Source organism: Mizuhopecten yessoensis, unplaced genomic scaffold, assembly GCF_002113885.1.
Source record: "Mizuhopecten yessoensis strain PY_sf001 unplaced genomic scaffold, ASM211388v2 scaffold716093, whole genome shotgun sequence".
NCBI classification, from domain to species: domain Eukaryota; kingdom Metazoa; phylum Mollusca; class Bivalvia; order Pectinida; family Pectinidae; genus Mizuhopecten; species Mizuhopecten yessoensis.
This window is the reverse complement of record NW_018479944.1, coordinates 48,841-66,672: the sequence shown is the minus strand read 5'-3', so window position 1 is coordinate 66,672 and position 17,832 is coordinate 48,841. Positions and strand designations below refer to the sequence as shown.

Sequence of the window (17,832 nt, the reverse complement as noted above, 5' to 3'; positions counted from 1 at the left end):
GAGATGTTGTGAAGATAGATATACAAAATGTATATACACCAGTATCAATACTTATTAGTAGAGTGATCATGGCACTATAAATAATAGCATCACTTTCAATGTAGAGTTAAGCTGTGAGTGAGATTACATATCAAGTCTATTAGTTTGACAAGTAAAGTCAGATATACTTTGTAAAATGGATATGTTGATATCAGTGCTGCATATTAAGCATCCATTTGATAGAGTTTTTAGACTAAAATGATCATTGTAAGGAATAGACAACAAGAACCACGAGGCGCGGACAACTAGGTAATGCAAGATCTCATTAAAAACTAATGAAAAATGAATCAAAGTTTTGTCTGTTGTCTTTCAGTTCATCAACAAATATCAAAATGAACAGAATGAACAAACTAACTACCATTAACAAAAGAACACATGAAAGTTTGTGGAGTCAGAGGTTACTAGCACATGACTCGCCGTAGAGATTGGTCTTTACCACCAATCTTGCACACACACGATCACGGAGTATAGTCTTTGAACCAAGTGGGTGGTTTCACAACGCGGCCACTAGAGGTTTTCACACTGTTTGCAACATTACTAGTAGATGGTACAGTTTTTGGGACAACAGAGTCTTGTTGTTTTCCAGGGGTTCCTTGTGGCTTTGATATTACTGCACGAGGCTCCGACGTAGCGTTTGTCATTGTTGCTGTTGGCTCCTCAATCTCTGTGCCAATGATAGTAGGTGGAGGTTCTGCTGTCTTAAGCAGGTCTCTCCTGTTTCTCCTGTACTTCCTGCCGTTGGGTGTCTGAATGATGAATGACCTGGGCTCGGTGTGTTTCTGACGTACCCGAGCAGGCTCCCAGGTTCTGTTAACTCGAACCCTCACAGACTCTCCTGGTCTTATCTGAGGAAGTGACTTGGCTCGTTTATCATACTGGTACTTCTGTCTGTCCTGACGCGACCTGAGTTGCTCAGACGCACTATGAGCGACCTTGGGTGTCAATAAGTCACGACCTGTGGGTATCCTCGACCTCAACCTCCTGCTCATCAATAGCTGTGCTGGTGAATAATCAGTTCCTGCTAACGGAGTGTTCCTGTATTCCAGCAGTGCAATATATGGGTCACTGTTGTCTTCCTCAGCTGTCCTGAGAAAGTTCTTGATGGTTTGCACCATCCGCTCACTCAAACCGTTAGACTGTGCGTAGGTAGGACTTGACGTCACTAGTTCTATGTCCCATTTCCTCGCAAACTCTCTGAATGTTCTAGAACTGAATGGCATGTTGTCAGACATAATGACCTCTGGGATGCCGTTCCTTGCTAGTACTGACTTCAGGTGCAGGATAACATTGCTAGCCGTTTTGTTCTCTAGCATGCATATTTCAGGAAACTTGGAGTAGTAGTCTACTATGACTAGATAGTCTTTACATCCAAACTGGAATAAATCCATTCCCAGTTTTTGCCAAGGCCTGTCAGGTACCTTGTGAGGAATGAGAGGTTCCTTTTGCTGTTTGGGCTTGAATCTGTTGCATGTGGAACATCGTAATACAAAATCTTCAATGTCAGATGACATATTAGGCCAGTAGACACTTGCGCGTGCCCTTGACTTGCACTTTTCCATTCCAAGGTGACACTCGTGAATGGTTGCGAGCATTTCACGACGAAGTTGTTTAGGGATGATCAACTTCTCGCCATAGAATAATAGTCCTTCAGCCTCAAAGATCTCGTCTCTGATTGTCCAGTATGGGCGTACTGACATGAGGCTCTCAGATTTCACTGTTGGCCAACCCTTTCTCACAGTAGCGACTAAGTCCTGTAGCTCACAGTCCTGTGCTGTGACCTTGACAAGTTGGTCAAGCTTTGACGGGCTTACTGATAAGCTTGTTACCAATCCATGGACCATGACTTCCATCTCCTTGTTGAGCTCTGTGGCATCTCCAGTGGTGGGAAGATAGGCTCTCGACAAAGTATCAGCTATAAACATATACTTGCCAGGTACATATGTAGTGTTGATCTGATACCGCTTTAACCTTAGCAACATCCTCTGCAGCCTTGGTGAGGCTCTGGACAGAGGTTTCCTGGTGATTGTCTCTAGGGGTTTGTGATCAGTCTGGACCTCAACAGGTCTACCATATACATATTGATGAAACTTGTCGCATGAGAATACAATGGCTAACTTTTTCAATCTGCGCATAGTTTTTCTCCGCCGACGTGAGTGACCTTGACGCATATGCGATCGGCTTCCCTTCTTGCATTAAGCACGCTCCGAGACCGTTTTGCGACGCGTCTGCCTGAATTGTTACAGGCTTCGTCTGGTCAAAGAAGTTAAGGACAGGTTTCGCTGTGAGGACGTCCTTGATGACTTTCAGCGCATGATCATGTGTTGTGTCCCAGATCCAAGCGATGTCCTTCTTAAGTAATTCTCTCAAAGGGGAGGTAATTTCCGACATGTTCGGAATGTACTTAGACAGATAGTTTACCATACCTAACAGTCTTTGTAGAGCTGGCATATCATCAGGCGTAGGCATGCTTACAATTGCCTCAATCTTGTCTGCATCAGGTTTAAGCCCTTCCTGTGTAATAACATTGCCCATGTATTTGACTGTTTCCACTTTGAATTGGATTTTTGACGGATTGAACTTAATGTTCTGTTCCCTCGCTCTCTCCATGACCTTGGTAATGATGCTGTCATGTTCTACAGAGTCCTTAGCTGCGATTATCATATCGTCAGCTATCATCCTCACACCACGGATGTCTCCAAAGGTTTCCTGGTTTTTCTTCTGGAAAACCTCACTTGCTGAGCTAATGCCAAAAGGCATGCGTTTGAATCTGTACCTGCCAAATGGCGTATTGAAGGTACACAGGTATGAAGATGGCTCATCCAATTCGACCTGCCAATAACCGTCCTTTTCATCAAGGATTGAGAAAACCTTCTTGTCGTGGAGCTCTGCAGAAATGTCTTCTGGGGTGGGGATTCTGTAGTGTTGTCTTTTGATTGCCGTGTTGAGATCCCTAGGGTCGAGACAAACCCTTAGTGATCCATTCTTTTTCTCAACTAGGACAATACTGTTCACCCATTCAGTGGGCTTGTCAACAGCAGCGATGATGTCATCCGCTTCCAGTTTACGTAAAGTCTCCTGCAGTCTTGACTGCAAGCTGAAAGGTATCTTACGGGGTGGGTGTATGACAGGCTGTACACTTGGGTCAAGTTCAATATGGTACTGACCTTTGAACTTCCCGAGTCCTGTGAACACATCTTGATTGTCCTCAACCAGTTTTGATTTATTAAGTGTTCCACCTTGTTCCTTCTGAACTGTGTGTATGTCTGACTTACTGTCTGTTCGCTCAACCAACTGTAGCTCCTTACAGGTCTGAAGACCTAGTATCGGTGGTGACTTGACATCAGCTATATAGAACTCAATGTCTGTGTTTCTACACCGCAGAATAGCCTTCCCTGTAGGTTTGACTTTGTGTCCACCATAGGCTGACAACACTATATTTGTCCGTATAAGTTTAGGCTTTCTGTTCAGCTTCTCGAAGCACGCTAATGGCATCACGTTAGCTTCTGCACCTGTGTCGAGTTTGAATTGAATTTTCTGATTGTTTACCTTTAGAATTGTAAACCAGCCCGTCTTACCCGTGTCGTTTATCTGCCCGACCTGTAGTTCTCTGATAAATAGGTCACTGAAACTGTCAGTGTCCTCCTCCGTTAAGGCAACATCATACACATGATTCATACGACCACTCTTCTTACCACTGCGACACAGATTCTTGAAGTGATTGTTTTTTCCACATTTGTGACACTGTTTACCGAACGCAGGACATTCATTTTTGGGGTGTGACTTGCCACAATTCCTACATTTCCATTTGTTCGAAGTAGCATGTTGTTGCTTATGTTGTGTTTTCTGTGGTTGTTTGGATTGTTTACCACCAAACGATTGTTTACGTTTGCTCACTGCGTGGACAGCTGTAGCGGCGGCACCAGTGGTTGTATCAGTACCGGGCTCAGATATTTCCTTCATCTGCTTCGCACTCGCCTTTGAGGCTCTGCAGATCTCAATCATGCGGTTTAGCGAGGGGTCTGCTGAATCTCTCAGCAATCTTTCTTTCAAACGGTCATTATCGATGCCAAAAATTACTCTGTCTCTAATCATCATGTCTTTCTGATCACCAAATTCACAGTTCTTTGCACGTGGTTTTAGTTCAGTAACAAAATGGTCTATCGACTCACCTTCTCTCTGTTTCGTTTCCCAGAACATGTACCTCTCAATTACCGTATATTTTCTCGGATTGCAGTACTCTTGGAACTTGTCTAGAACGGGTTTCAACTTCAGGTTGTCCCCCTCATTTTCAAACGTGAAATTGTTGTATATCTCCAGGCCTTCCTCGCCGATGGAGTGAAGCATAATGGCGACATTGGTAGCGTCTGGTTTTTCCGACCCGCCTGACGCAGTTAGATAGACGTTAAGTCTCTGAGACCACCGTCTCCAGTTTTCGCTTAGGTTGCCCCCGTCGAAAGACATGGGACTCGGAGGCTTAAACTGCTCCATTTCACTAGATTTCCCGTCTTTCTGACACCATGTTAGGAATCGACAACAAGAACCACGAGGCGCGGACAACTACGAAGTTTATTCAATGCTGCAATTTGATTGGACAATAATAGACAATTTATGGGTAATACTAAATGACTGCTTAGACATGCCTAAACGACTCGGACAGATATGTAATATACATACATGTATATATGTAACAATCATGCTTATCAGTTATACCAAATTGAGATTTTTTATCACTAATTACATTCTAATGATAGTATAGAGTGGGCATTCAAATATAAAATGAAATGCGTTTTCATTTTCATGTCCACATCTACATGCTGGTGGGTCATTCAGATGATCCATATATAAGTCACTATTTAGGTTGCTAGCATGATTCCTCCGCTGACAAATTATGACATTGAATTTTCTTGGCCCATAGTATTTAAATGTGCTGGCAATTTCTTCAGTGTTGTTCATGTTATCAGACTTGATGACATTTTTAAATTGTTGAAGGGAAGTAGCATTTAAAGTTTCTGCAGATAGAAGGTTAAATTATCTACACATTGAGGGAAAATAACTGTTGAAATAATTCTCAGTTAATTTATTTAAGGATTAACTTGAATATATTTTTCATGTTATGGAGATATAACACAAAAAAACGAAGTGTACTCTAAATAAACCGCAAAGCGGTTTATGATGAGAGTACACTCCTTTTTTTGTGTGTTATAGCTCCATAACATGAAAAATATATTCACGTTAATCCTTCTAATTTAATCTACTTTACACAATCCCTGTGGAAATCCGCTTTTATTGATGGACTCTTTTCTTTTAGAAATTATTGCGCTGCTGAATCAGCCAATCAAAAGCGACGTTACAAACGGCGACGTTATTTTTTTTACGTTTTGGGCTGAGAACATCATTTTTTAAGCCAATACAAATGCTTGTTACAAGCAAGATTACATTACATTACTATAAAGGTAGGGTTCAATGATGTGTTCTATGTACTTAGGCGATTCATTATCTAAACTTTTGAACATAAATACTAATTTATGACTTTTTCGCCTACAACAAAGTGATTCAAGTCCAGTTTCTGCACAAAGCTTGCAATGAGAGGTCCCTCTACGCAATCCTGTAATAATTCGTAATGCCTCTTGTTGAATTGACTCTTGAACATTTTTATTTTGGTTACTACAGTTATCCCTTTTCTATCCAATTTGTGTTTTAACATTCTCAATATATTCATTCTTCTACAGGCTAGCTCATAAATATTGTCAATATGATATGTCTATTCTCCATCACTACTCAAAGTTAAACCAAGATGCTTATGAGTTTGTTTATTAGTTACAGTTTCATTACCAAATAAGATATCTGGATGATTTTGTTCCCTTTAATAAAAAGTTTTAATAAAACCCCTCTGTTGATACTCTCTGCTTTCTATCTGAGCGATAATTACTAAACCATTGTAATGTTTTTCCTTTTATGCCATACGATTCCAATTTAAAAAATAGACCCCCATGCCAAACTCTATTTACATCACATAATACAAATCTGATTTCATTGTTATGATCCAAGTTATTTACAATAGTGTCATATATAGATAATAACTGGTTTACAGTCGAGTCTCTTGGTTAGAAGGCTGATTGGTGTTTCGTTATGATATCACATTCACACGAGCTATCACCGGTCACACGATCTATCAGCGGACACACGAGCTATCACCGGTCACACGAGCTATCACCGGTCACACGATCTATCACCGGACACACGAACTATCACCGGTCACACGATCGAGCTATCACCGGTCACACGAGCTATCACCGGTCACACGATCTATCACCGGACACACGAACTATCACCGGACACACGAACTATCACCGGACACACGATCTATCACCGGACACACGAACTTTCACCGGACACACGATCTATCACCGGACACACGATCTATCACCGGTTACACGATCTATCACCGGTCACACGATCTATCACCGGACACACGATTTATCACCGGTCACACGATCTATCACCGGTTACACGAACTATCACCGGTCACACGAGCTATCACCGGACACACGATCTATCACCGGACACACGATCTATCAGCGGACACACGAACAATCACCGGACACACGAACAATCACCGGACACACGATCTATCACCGGTCACACGAACTATCACCGGACACACGAACAATCACCGGACACACGAACAATCAACGAATTGTCTTTCTTCATGTATCAATGAACCCATTCTTATGCTCAAACTCAGATTCTGTGCTCTAGGCCATTTTTTTGTTCCAGTTACATATCTATCGACTATGGTAGCTATCTTTCCTCGTGTTCTCTCAGGGGTTCTACCATCCGATCTGTTTCAATCCATTTTCTTTTCAATATTCTTCCTCTTGCGTGTGCGGATAAGCGTAGGTTCATACTTCCCCCGCTCGTTTGTTTTTCAGACAGTGAAAATGACCGCATTTAAATGTGAAGTTCAGTTAGTAAATAATTGTCTATGGGTCCAGGTTCAGCAATCCAAAGAATACCAACGAGAGACCCTAACGCTGTCAGGTGACTTTTGTTTTTATAACAGTGTTGCCATTTTTTGTTTACTTTAGGAAATAGTATTTCGCGTTCCTAATGACCAAATATGCTGTGTTTCTTGTTTGGTTTTATCACGTTTGGATGATTCGCCGACTTAGGAGTGGAGCCTCGGTCGATCGAAGAGCTGATGGACATTTTTTTTATAATCGTGATAATAAATGAGAGTTTGTAAAAAGACAAACGTGTTTTTGCATGTACTGCCCATTTTGTTATAATTCAGTGTTTTTGTTTACATTAGCGGGCTAGCTCATCGCCACGCCCCCTTACCCATAAAAGGCGATTGCCACATCCGGGTTCATAGATCAGAGGTCAAAGCTCATTGGTCAGTTTAACTTGGCAGCTAAACATTTAGAAGAAAAAAAATTCAGAAGATCGCCATCTTTATTTATACAGTCGCAGCAATTTATTTGAATTTTCAACATCTTGTGCTTGTTGGCTTGTCGTTTATGCTTCAGTTTGCTTACAAACGACTGGTAGTTGATTTTGATCGAACTTTTTGTTATCTCCGCGAGGAAATTTCGATCGGTGAAGCTTCCCATGCATCAAAAACTGTGAGCCAGCATCAGGATCAACATAAAACATGGCGGCGGTACGCACGCTACAGGAACCGTTCCCCCAATGACGGCTGTGGAAGAAGAAAACAGACAGGGAAAGTAGACTTTTTGCTTTAATTGTCCCTTGTATGTAAGTAACGTTATATCTGTAGTTTTTCGATTTGGCGATGGCGAATAAAACTGTGTTGGTTTGGGGGCATAGCCTCATACGACGTATGGGACAATATTGTGACGAACAAACTTCCACCACCAATCTTGGTTTTCGCCAGGATTCGCACAGTATACAGATGGTTGGCTACTCAGGCGGTACCATTGACACATTACGACGATATATGGGCGACATTCATTTCTATCGACCCGACGTGATCTGTCTCCAAATAGCGGGGAATGACCTGAGCCGTCCAGAACTTACCCCCGACGTTGTTTTTAAAAACTTTACTTCTTTGATAGAACAGTTGTTCGCTGCCCCATTTGTGCAATATGTGGTAGTGTTTGAACTTTTCACGCGTCTGAGAACTCGTTCTCATAGAGGTGATGTAGACATTCATGTGTATAACCAGAGAGTAAAAGAGTTAAACAGCAGGCTTTCTTCCGCCCTTGACGGGAGTGTTTTTTGTAAATTTTGGCGACATGACCGCATGGCAGATTTAACCCGACTGTATGACTCGGATGGGGTTCATTTTAAACGACAACACCCATATTTCAAGTCTGTCCGAGGTGGTGTTTTATTTGGACTGAAAGCGAGTGATATGGCCCCACAATTCTAGATAGACCGAGTAATGTTACAATGACTTTTCTTCGATTTACCTCCCTTACAGCAGTAGACTTCAAGTCATATCATGAGAGACACTATATTTGTTACATTTTAGTGTTGTTGTTGTTTTATTTTCTTAAATATTGTTGCATATGTTCAGTTTTAAGCAATTAGTACCAATGAACATTTTGTAAGTTTAGATATTTTGTAAAACCTTGCCACATAATTTTAATCAATTCATATCAGTAATGTACTACACTGTTATACAGCATTAATCAAATTTATCATGATTTTATATCTGGTAAATTTAGATATTGTAATGGCATCAATGCCACTATATTTATTTTCTTTAAAAAATAAATAAATAATAGTATTGGCCCATGTGGGTTCATGATCAATAGAAAATCAGAAGGAATATATATTACTGGCCTTTGGTTGTCAAAAACCTTCATCATTCAGATTTGTCACTGGCCCATAGTGGTTTCAGTTCAAAAGGCTTCAGTTGTGTTACTGGCCCATGATGGTTTCAGTATTTTTTCCAATTTTTCATTTTGTTATGCATGCATTGTACAGCAGCGTGGCTCATACCGGTGCTTACAGCAATGTACTCACTATTGCCAATACTTCCTACTTGTAGGTAGTCGGTATACATGGTATGTTCTCCCTGTCTGTCATGCTGGTTATAATGGAGTCAAAAAATAATTATTATTTACTATTATACAAATTTACAGTGTTGATTACATTTTTACATCTTTGAGTACATTGGTATATACTCCAACTGCTATAACATCAATATTTCCTTCAATATTTTATATGTGGCTATACTACTAGAGCTATAATCTTATTTACACGTCACAATATACTGCAACAAATGATATGTCAAAATGCCTGCACATATGTCCTGTCATGCACTTCAGACACCAGACAGTATGCGTCCGAGACGGAAGGCGGTAGCCAATCATTCGACAATCCCCAAAAGGTCTCGGTTGGCTGAGAGTCAAGTTGATACAGCTACCTCTGCCCAAACAGGTGCTCAAACCAGAGAAGTACCAGGTACAGCAGAAGTACAAGAAAACAGTGTCGCCTCTGGGCGAATGATACCCGAGGCGGACGTTGAACAAATTGTCCAGAGGGCTGTGCAGCAAGGTGTGGAAAAAGCCTGTAGACAGTTTTTTCCCCAAATTAACTTTAATGCAGCAGGGGCCGGTGCTGTCTCAACATCCTCACTGGCTGCCTCAACATCCTCACGTTCATCAGCCACTGCTGAGCCGCCTATCTTGACAGGTTTTTCGCCTATAGACAACACCGGTGGTGAGGGTCACAATACACCAATATTCAACTCAGTGTTACATAGTGCTATAGATGTGGCAGCAACTGTTTCACAGGTGGCCCCAGACAATGAGTCAAATCCACAGGCATTTATTTCAACAGCCATTCCCCTGCCAGCAATGGTTTCTCAGCCTATGAAAGAAAAAATTTGGGCGGGGGAATATATTGATATGTCCCTCATTGACAAGAAGGATAATGAGGCCTTTGAACAGGTCATCAAGTACATGGCTGGGGTTCCTGTGGTTCAGTGGGTGCCTAAACTTAAAACCAAATCTCTGTCCATAGACCAGTGGACCAACAGTTTCCACATATATGCCAGCATATATTGTGAGAAAAAACCACAAGTGTTTGGGGCCCTCTTGAAATACATGTCAATCATACGCAAACTAGCCAGTAAAGGGGCTGATTGGCAGTTTTATGATACTTCATTTAGGCAGTTGCAGGCAAAAAACGGGGAGCAGGGCTGGGACCGTGTAGAGTGGGAACTTTGGCACGAGGCTATCATACGAAAAGCTGGGCAAACCTCACAACAGACAAAACAGTCGTTCACTCTCACACACCCAAAAGGTTTTTGTTTCAAATTTCTTGAGAGTAGAAATTGCCCTGGAGCGGAGGGGGGCTGTAAACATTTTCATGGCTGTCCAGCATGTCACGGCTCTCACCACCCCAGTAATTGCACTGCTTCCTCAGTAGCACCGCGGTCCCATGCGGGGTCCATACCTACTTTTCGTCCCCAACGCAACCAAAATCCATACACTCCACACCGCTTTCAACCATATGCCCCAAGACCACGTGGTTTCCCCAGAAATCGTTACCCCTATTATCGCCGATAGGCTCGCAGAGATGTTAGCAGGTTATGATAAAGACAAAACCCACTATCTTGTACAAGGTTTTACAGAAGGCTTTCACATTCATTATGATGGGGGGGATTTCAAACAAACATGTCAGAACCTTAAGTCTGCAAAAGATTTTCCCCATATTATTCAAGACAAACTTCAGAAAGAATTACAGGCAGGGCGTATTGATGGCCCCTTTACGTCTCCCCCCTACAATGAATTTCATGTCAGCCCCATTGGTGTGGTCCCTAAGAAAGATCCTGGTAAATATCGAATGATTCACCACCTTAGTCACCCAAAAGGTCTATCGATTAATGATGGAATCAGCACAGAGTCGTCAACGGTGCAGTACGCCACAATATCGGATGCAATTAAGCACATTAAACAGCTAGGCCAAGGTAGTTTTTTTAGCTAAGACTGACATCGAATCAGCATTCCGAATTATACCCATACATCCGGACGACCGCCGGTTGTTAGGCTTACAGTGGGATGGGAAAATATATTTCGACAGATGTTTACCTATGGGTTTATCAGAAAGTTGTAAAATCTTCGAAGAACTCAGTACTGCACTAGAATGGATAGCTTATACCAAACTGAACGCCCCAGCAGTTGTTCATGTATTAGATGATTTTCTTTTTGTTGCCCAAACTGAAACAGAATGCAAAGCTATTCTTCATTCCTTTCAAGAGATGTGTGAATATATGGGTATCCCATTAGCCCCCGAAAAAACTTTTGGACCTGAACAGGTATTGCCATTCCTTGGTATCACTTTGGACACCAGAAACATGGAAGCTAGACTTCCTCAAGATAAGTTGGTTAAATGCAAAGAACTTATCACCTCATTTAAAACCCGCAAGAAAGTAACCTTAAAAGATCTGCAATCCCTTATTGGTACATTACATTTTGCCACTACTGTTGTCTTACCGGGACGGGCCTTCTTGCGAAGACTTATTGATTTAACTATGGGAGTTAACAAGCCATTCCACCTTATTCGTCTTACAAAGGCGGCCAAGGCCGACCTTGTCATGTGGGAAGAATTTCTACAAGACTTTAATGGTTCCCAGTTCTTCTTAGACGAAAAATGGTTGTTCAGTGATAATATCAAATTTTTCACAGACTCATCTTCTAAAGGCTATGGGGGTATATTTCAGAACCAGTGGTTTTATGGTACTTGGGTCCCAAAAATACGACAGAAAGGCATTAACATAGCCATACTGGAGTTATATCCAATTGTATTAGCTATTTTAGCTTGGGGTGAACACCTTCAACATAAATGCATCTGGTTTTTCACCGACAACCAGGCTCTGATCCCAGTAATTAACAAACAATCATCGCGAGATCCAGTTATCATGCGGCTAATACGCAAGTTAGTATTGTTATGCCTAAAGTACAATATACTTTTTCGATGTGTCCATATCAAAGGTCATGACAACACACTAGCAGATGCTTTATCTCGTTTACAGGTAGAGAATTTCAAAAAAGTATGTCCATCGGCCTCCCCAAAGCCAACATCAGTGCAGACACTGTTGGATCAGGAACTTTACCTATTACGTTGAAAAAATTGATGACTGCTGGTCTGGCACCAGCTACCCAAAAAACTTATAACAAGGTTTTGTCCGACTTGGACAGCTTCTGTACCACTGTGTTGCACACTCCTGCTCATATTCCACTTAGTTATGCCACCGTTGCACTTTATGTAGCTCATTGTCATGAGAAACGTTTTTCGCCCTCTACGATAACTTCACATTTATCAGCGATAGCATACGTACACAATATTGCGGGTCATACAGATCCAACAAAGTCTTTCACTATTCGAAAGCTTTTGGCTGGAGCATCCAAAATTTCCCCAACATATGATACACGTCTTCCCATTACTGAACCAGTCCTTCATAGGTTAGTATCTTCATTGACCTTTCTTTGTCCTGACCAGTACGAACAACATCTTTATCGTTCCATCTTCACTTTAGCCTTTTATGGCTTGGCTCGCATAGGCGAACTTGTTTACACCAGTTCCCAGGTTGTCAAAAATGTTCTCCAACTTTCAGATATACATATCGGCTATCACCACAACAAACCCACCAGTATTCAGATAAACTATTCTAACTTTAAACATAACTCAGACAATAGAGTACACAGTGTCACAGTGGCTAGTCTAGAGAAAGATTCTATAATATGCCCGGTCAACGCATTATTGGGGTACTTGTCAGTACGGGGGCCGAGCCAGGGTTACCTGTACCTCAACAAGGATCAACAGCCAGTAGTCCGATATACCTTTGATTTAACAATCAAACGTTGCCTTCGATTTTGCGAGTTAGATAGCTCCCAGTATAAAGGTCACTCTTTCAGGATTGGGGGGGCAACATTAGCAGCGGAAAGAGGCATGACAGATGCCAAAATTCGCTTATTGGGCAGGTGGAAATCGGAAGCATTTAAAAAGTACATCCGTTCAGTTCCCATATACAATCCCAATCAACATTAAGGATACAGGCGCGTTGGCCCCTGTATGAAAAACACTTTTAGGCTTTAATAATAACATAGGTAATCGGCAGGCGGGTGGGCCCCTGCTTAGTTTTGAGCAACATATTGAACAAGTGTTTATTGCAAGGCACGTGACGTGGGTCCCTACACAGTCTAAACCCGGAAGGACAATGGTAAAATAATTCCTCTTGTGGACAGCACATATGTGTTGGACTGGTTACTTTATATGTACATATATTTTAAGTATATAGAAACAGTTAAAAAACAGTATACAAGTTCATATAAAATATATATATATATATATACATGTGTGTAGGAATGTTACAAATTGATTTAATTCTTAATATATGGTTCCATATGTATGCATATTATGTTATGTATTTTTGTTAACAAATGTCGCAAAGGAATAGGCCACTAAAGGCCATATATCGAATACTAGCACATTGCCATGTTTATATATTCTATTACATCATCACCATAATCAATTTCACCACATAGGCGCGTGGGGCCCTATGTCACTCTGAACGGTATGGTGTTGTGGTGTGTTTGTTAGTCACAGGATATTTAGTTTTCCTTACATGATTGTTCAGTGTAACATAACTTTGCGAGTTTTCCAGTATTTTCTCCAGTTATTACTTATTAGCTTTCTCCATGCTGTTTGGGTGGCGGATGACAATAAAGTATATTGTCATTTTGGCGGATGGTTTTTTCTTCCGCTCACCTTTGCTTATATTTTATAGACATTTTAATTTGTTTGAAGAAATAATTGGATTTTTTCGAAATCATGTGTTACTAAGATCAAGAATTAGTAAAAGAAGTTTTTTATCCAAATTTTTCAGAATATGAATAAAAAATTGCGGCCACTTCCTAAAAAGTGAGCCAATTTTTCGCCAATCACAAATGTTTTGGTGTTATTTTGTTGGAGAAATGATGAGACATTAAGCAAACAGAGCTTCACAGCATGGAGTAGTTTTCATCACTTGACAGATACATGTATAATTATAGAGAAGGTATTGGGAGGTCAAGAGACAGACAGCACATGAGCTTTTAAGATCGTCAGCACAATATTTAGGTTTTGCAGTAAAAGCAAAAAGGAATTATATAGTTAAGGTTGTCTACCATCTGTTCAGTCTATTGGTACGTGTCTAAGTATTTTGTATATTGGTGTATTCACGAAGTTTTCAGTTAGTATCAACTCTACCTTTTACAGATCAATGCCACAGCGACCTTGAAATTAAGCAGACAAGACCTACTAATGACTTACAGTGTACTACACCTGTACTATCACGTGAATGTGACCTGACACAGCTGTGACGTGACATACGTATGACGAACATAATATACCTATAGGATAACACACCTGTGCTATGACGTGTATGTGACCTGACACAGCTGTGACGTGACATACGTATGACGAACATAATAAACCGATAGGATAACACACCTCTGCTATGACGTGTATGTGACCTGACACAGCTATGACGTGACATACGTATGACGAACATAATAAACCGATAGGATAACACACCTCTGACGTAACATGACTATGAAAAACATGACATACCTGTTAGTTAACACACATGTGACGTGGTATACCTCTGACGTGGTATACCTTGACGTAACATATCTTTGACGTGACCCATTTGTGACCTGACATACTTATGACGTACGATTCATGTGGCAAACTAACAGAGCCACGTATGTCTTCAATGCTGTGATTGTTTTTGACATCGATTATCGTCAACAAAGTACTTTCGATACTTTTTTTCCCTACGGTACATTATATGTTCCACACAACCATAAGCAAAAACTCCACACTATAATAAGAATAACACAATATTTCAACATCAATTTAATAAATTATTCAACACATTATTTATTTCGACAAACACTGTTGGTTTACAAACATCTATTGAATTTTATGTCGATTGTAGCTCTTCAGCATCACCGGTATCGCTGGTTTAAATGTCCTACATATGTAAACTGCATGAAGAAATTCCTAAAACCCTAACACCTTTGACAACATGTTACCCATCCTCGATATCCAGGGGTTACGCTCACGTACGCTCTGAGCGTGCAGATAGCGTAAGTGAGCGTAAGTGAGCGTAAGTGAACGTAAGTGAGCGTAAGTGAGCGTAAACGCTGGATATCGATCATGCATGCTACTTAGTTTTGGAAAATAAATCTTTAACGTCCTTTTAGTTTTTAATTCTGGATCTCAGGATGGGTTTCGTCCTGCTAAAACATTTGTATAATATATTGACAACGAGAGCATCTTGGAAGCTGATACGGGTCGCCTTCCCTATCAAGTCCTGATATTTGGGATTTTTAGTCCGCATTGTCGGAGAACCGTTCGTCGAAAACGCCTGTAAAACAAAACAGTGCCAACTTGGTAGTGAGAAAACATAAATATCATCTGTATAGATCTGGATTTAACGCCCGTTAAAATTAATATGATTTAAAAAATAATATGTTAAAACATTAAGCTTATTGGGTAACTTCTTTTTAAACTCAAACTCAATTTCGTCAAATATTTAAGAACGTAGATTGAGAATTAAGAATTAAGATGGAAAACAATTAACCCTATAACAAAAACACACAAAAAAATGAACATTATTCAATCAACGAATGATGAATCAAAATAAATAAATCAGTATAATAATATATGTAATAAACAAACGAAAATTCATAAGGTAAACAAGTTAAAAAAAAACAGAAAAATAAACTATGTTTACCATTGGACCGTAATGCATTAGACTTGTGTAGTCATAAGGTACGTCTCGTGAGGACGAGACAGCTTTGTTAAACTTCTGGAAGTTGTGTCTCATACTCGTCTGTACGTTAGTCCATTCGATGTTCAGGTATTCGTCTCTGTCGGGCCGAGACTGCTCGTGGACCATGCCCAGTGCGTGCCCTATCTCGTGGGCTATTATATGTCTCTGTCAGTAACAAGACACTCCGTAAACAAGAATACATGTGGTCAGGTCGAATTCAAGACATAGATTATACAAATATACAAATTGGCCACATCTCGTCGGAAACTATAGATTTTGTCGGCAAATAATTATATAACTATATAGACCTATCATATCTCATGAAATAGTATAGACATCTATTGGAAATATTATACAAAGTTATTGGTGGGCGTTATCTCATGGGCTTTTATCGACTCTTGTAGGAAACAAATCACAAATGATATAATAATAAGGACCTGGGCTTTATTCTGGGGTATTGTAAATTTCTATCGGATACACGACAGACATTTTAAAACTATTAATCATATGGACATGCTGAATTTCGTTGACTATTGCAAGTTTGTGTTCGAAGCAAGACACTTATTATACAGTTATATGTGTGGGTCCCTTCTAATTGGCGGCATATATTATAGATTTATATCGGAAACACGTAACTACATATACTTACACAAGTACATGGACATGCTGTATCTCGTTAGCTATGATATTTTTTTTTATCGAAAATAATACACTTAAACAATGTAATACAATAACAGGGTAGACACTATCTCGTGTCCAATAATAATCTAATATATTATTCAGTATTTCATGATCGCCTGAACAGAGAATCAATCTATGAAACAAAACGAAGATAATGTTAAGTATACATTGTGTATGAGAAAGAAGTATGAAAAGGGGGATAAATGTTACTTACCACACGACAAGGAGGCGTGCTACTTACCACACGACAAGGAGGCGTGCTACTTACCACACGACAAGGAGGCGTGCTACTTACCACACGACAGGGAGGCGCTCTACTTACAAAACGACACAGAGGCGTTCTACTTACCAAACGACAAGGAGGTGCGCTATTTACCACACGACAGGGAGACGCTCTACTTACAAAACGACACAAAGGCGTTCTACTTACCAAACGACAAGGAGGCGCTTAACTTACAAAACGACAGGGAGGCGCTCTACTTACCACAAGACACGGAGGCGCTCTACTTACCACACGACAGGGAGACGCTTACCACACGACAAGGAGGCGCTCTAATTACCACACGACAAGTAGGCGCTCTATTTACCACTCGACAAGGAGGCGCTCTACTTACCACACGACAAGGACGCGGTCTTCTTACCACCCGACAAGGAGGCACTCTACTTACCACGCGACAAGGAGGCGCTCTAATTACCACCCGACAAGGAGGCGCTCTTCTTACCACCCGACAAGGAGGCACTCTACTTACCACCCGACAATGAGGCGCTCTAATTACCGCATGATATGGAGGCGCTCTACTTAACACACAACAAGGAGGCGCTCTACTTATCACCCGACAAGGAGACGCTCTACTTACCACCCGACAAGGAGGCGCTCTAAATACCACATGATAGGGAGGCGCTCTACTTACTACACGACAAGGATGCGCTCTTCTTACCACACAAGGAAGCGCTCTACTTACTACACGACAAGGATGCGCTCTTCTTACCACACAAGAAGGAGGTGCGCTACTTACCACCCGACAAGGAGGCGCTCTAATTAACACCCGACAAGGAGGCGCTCTAATTACCACCCAACAAGGAGGCGCTCTAATTACCACATGATAGGGAGGCGCTCTACTTACCACCCGACAAGGAGCCGCTCTACTTACCACCCGACAAGGAGGCGCTCTAATTACCACCCGACAAGGAGGCGCTCTAATTACCACCCAACAAGGAGGCGCTCTAATTACCACACGATAGGGAGGCGCTCTACTTACCACCCGACAAGGAGGCGCTCTAATTACCACCCGACAAGGAGGCGCTCTAGTTAC

General features: G+C 41.1%; 3 protein-coding genes across 5 annotated transcripts in view; all 3 read right to left on the bottom strand.

Annotated features, from left to right (window-relative positions):
* Positions 1-497: 497 nt before the first annotated feature.
* On the bottom strand, positions 498-1,961 carry LOC110441671 (uncharacterized protein K02A2.6-like). The gene has a single exon (XM_021484878.1). The coding sequence runs from the start codon at positions 1,959-1,961 to the stop codon at positions 498-500; it is 1,464 nt and encodes a 487-aa protein (XP_021340553.1).
* Positions 1,962-2,103: 142 nt separating this feature from the next.
* On the bottom strand, positions 2,104-4,527 carry LOC110441669 (uncharacterized protein K02A2.6-like). The gene has a single exon (XM_021484877.1). The coding sequence runs from the start codon at positions 4,525-4,527 to the stop codon at positions 2,104-2,106; it is 2,424 nt and encodes an 807-aa protein (XP_021340552.1).
* Positions 4,528-14,932: 10,405 nt separating this feature from the next.
* Positions 14,933-17,832, bottom strand: part of LOC110441674 (protein SpAN-like) — a 23,382-nt gene continuing 20,482 nt past the window's right edge. For all 3 annotated transcript variants that reach the window (XM_021484881.1, XM_021484882.1, XM_021484883.1), the window contains exons 8-9: positions 15,800-16,003; positions 14,933-15,430 (exon numbers count right to left, since the gene is read on the bottom strand). In XM_021484881.1, the coding sequence (XP_021340556.1) occupies positions 15,263-15,430; positions 15,800-16,003 (372 nt within the window). In that variant the 3' untranslated portion in view covers positions 14,933-15,262. The remainder of the gene's footprint in view (positions 15,431-15,799; positions 16,004-17,832) is intronic.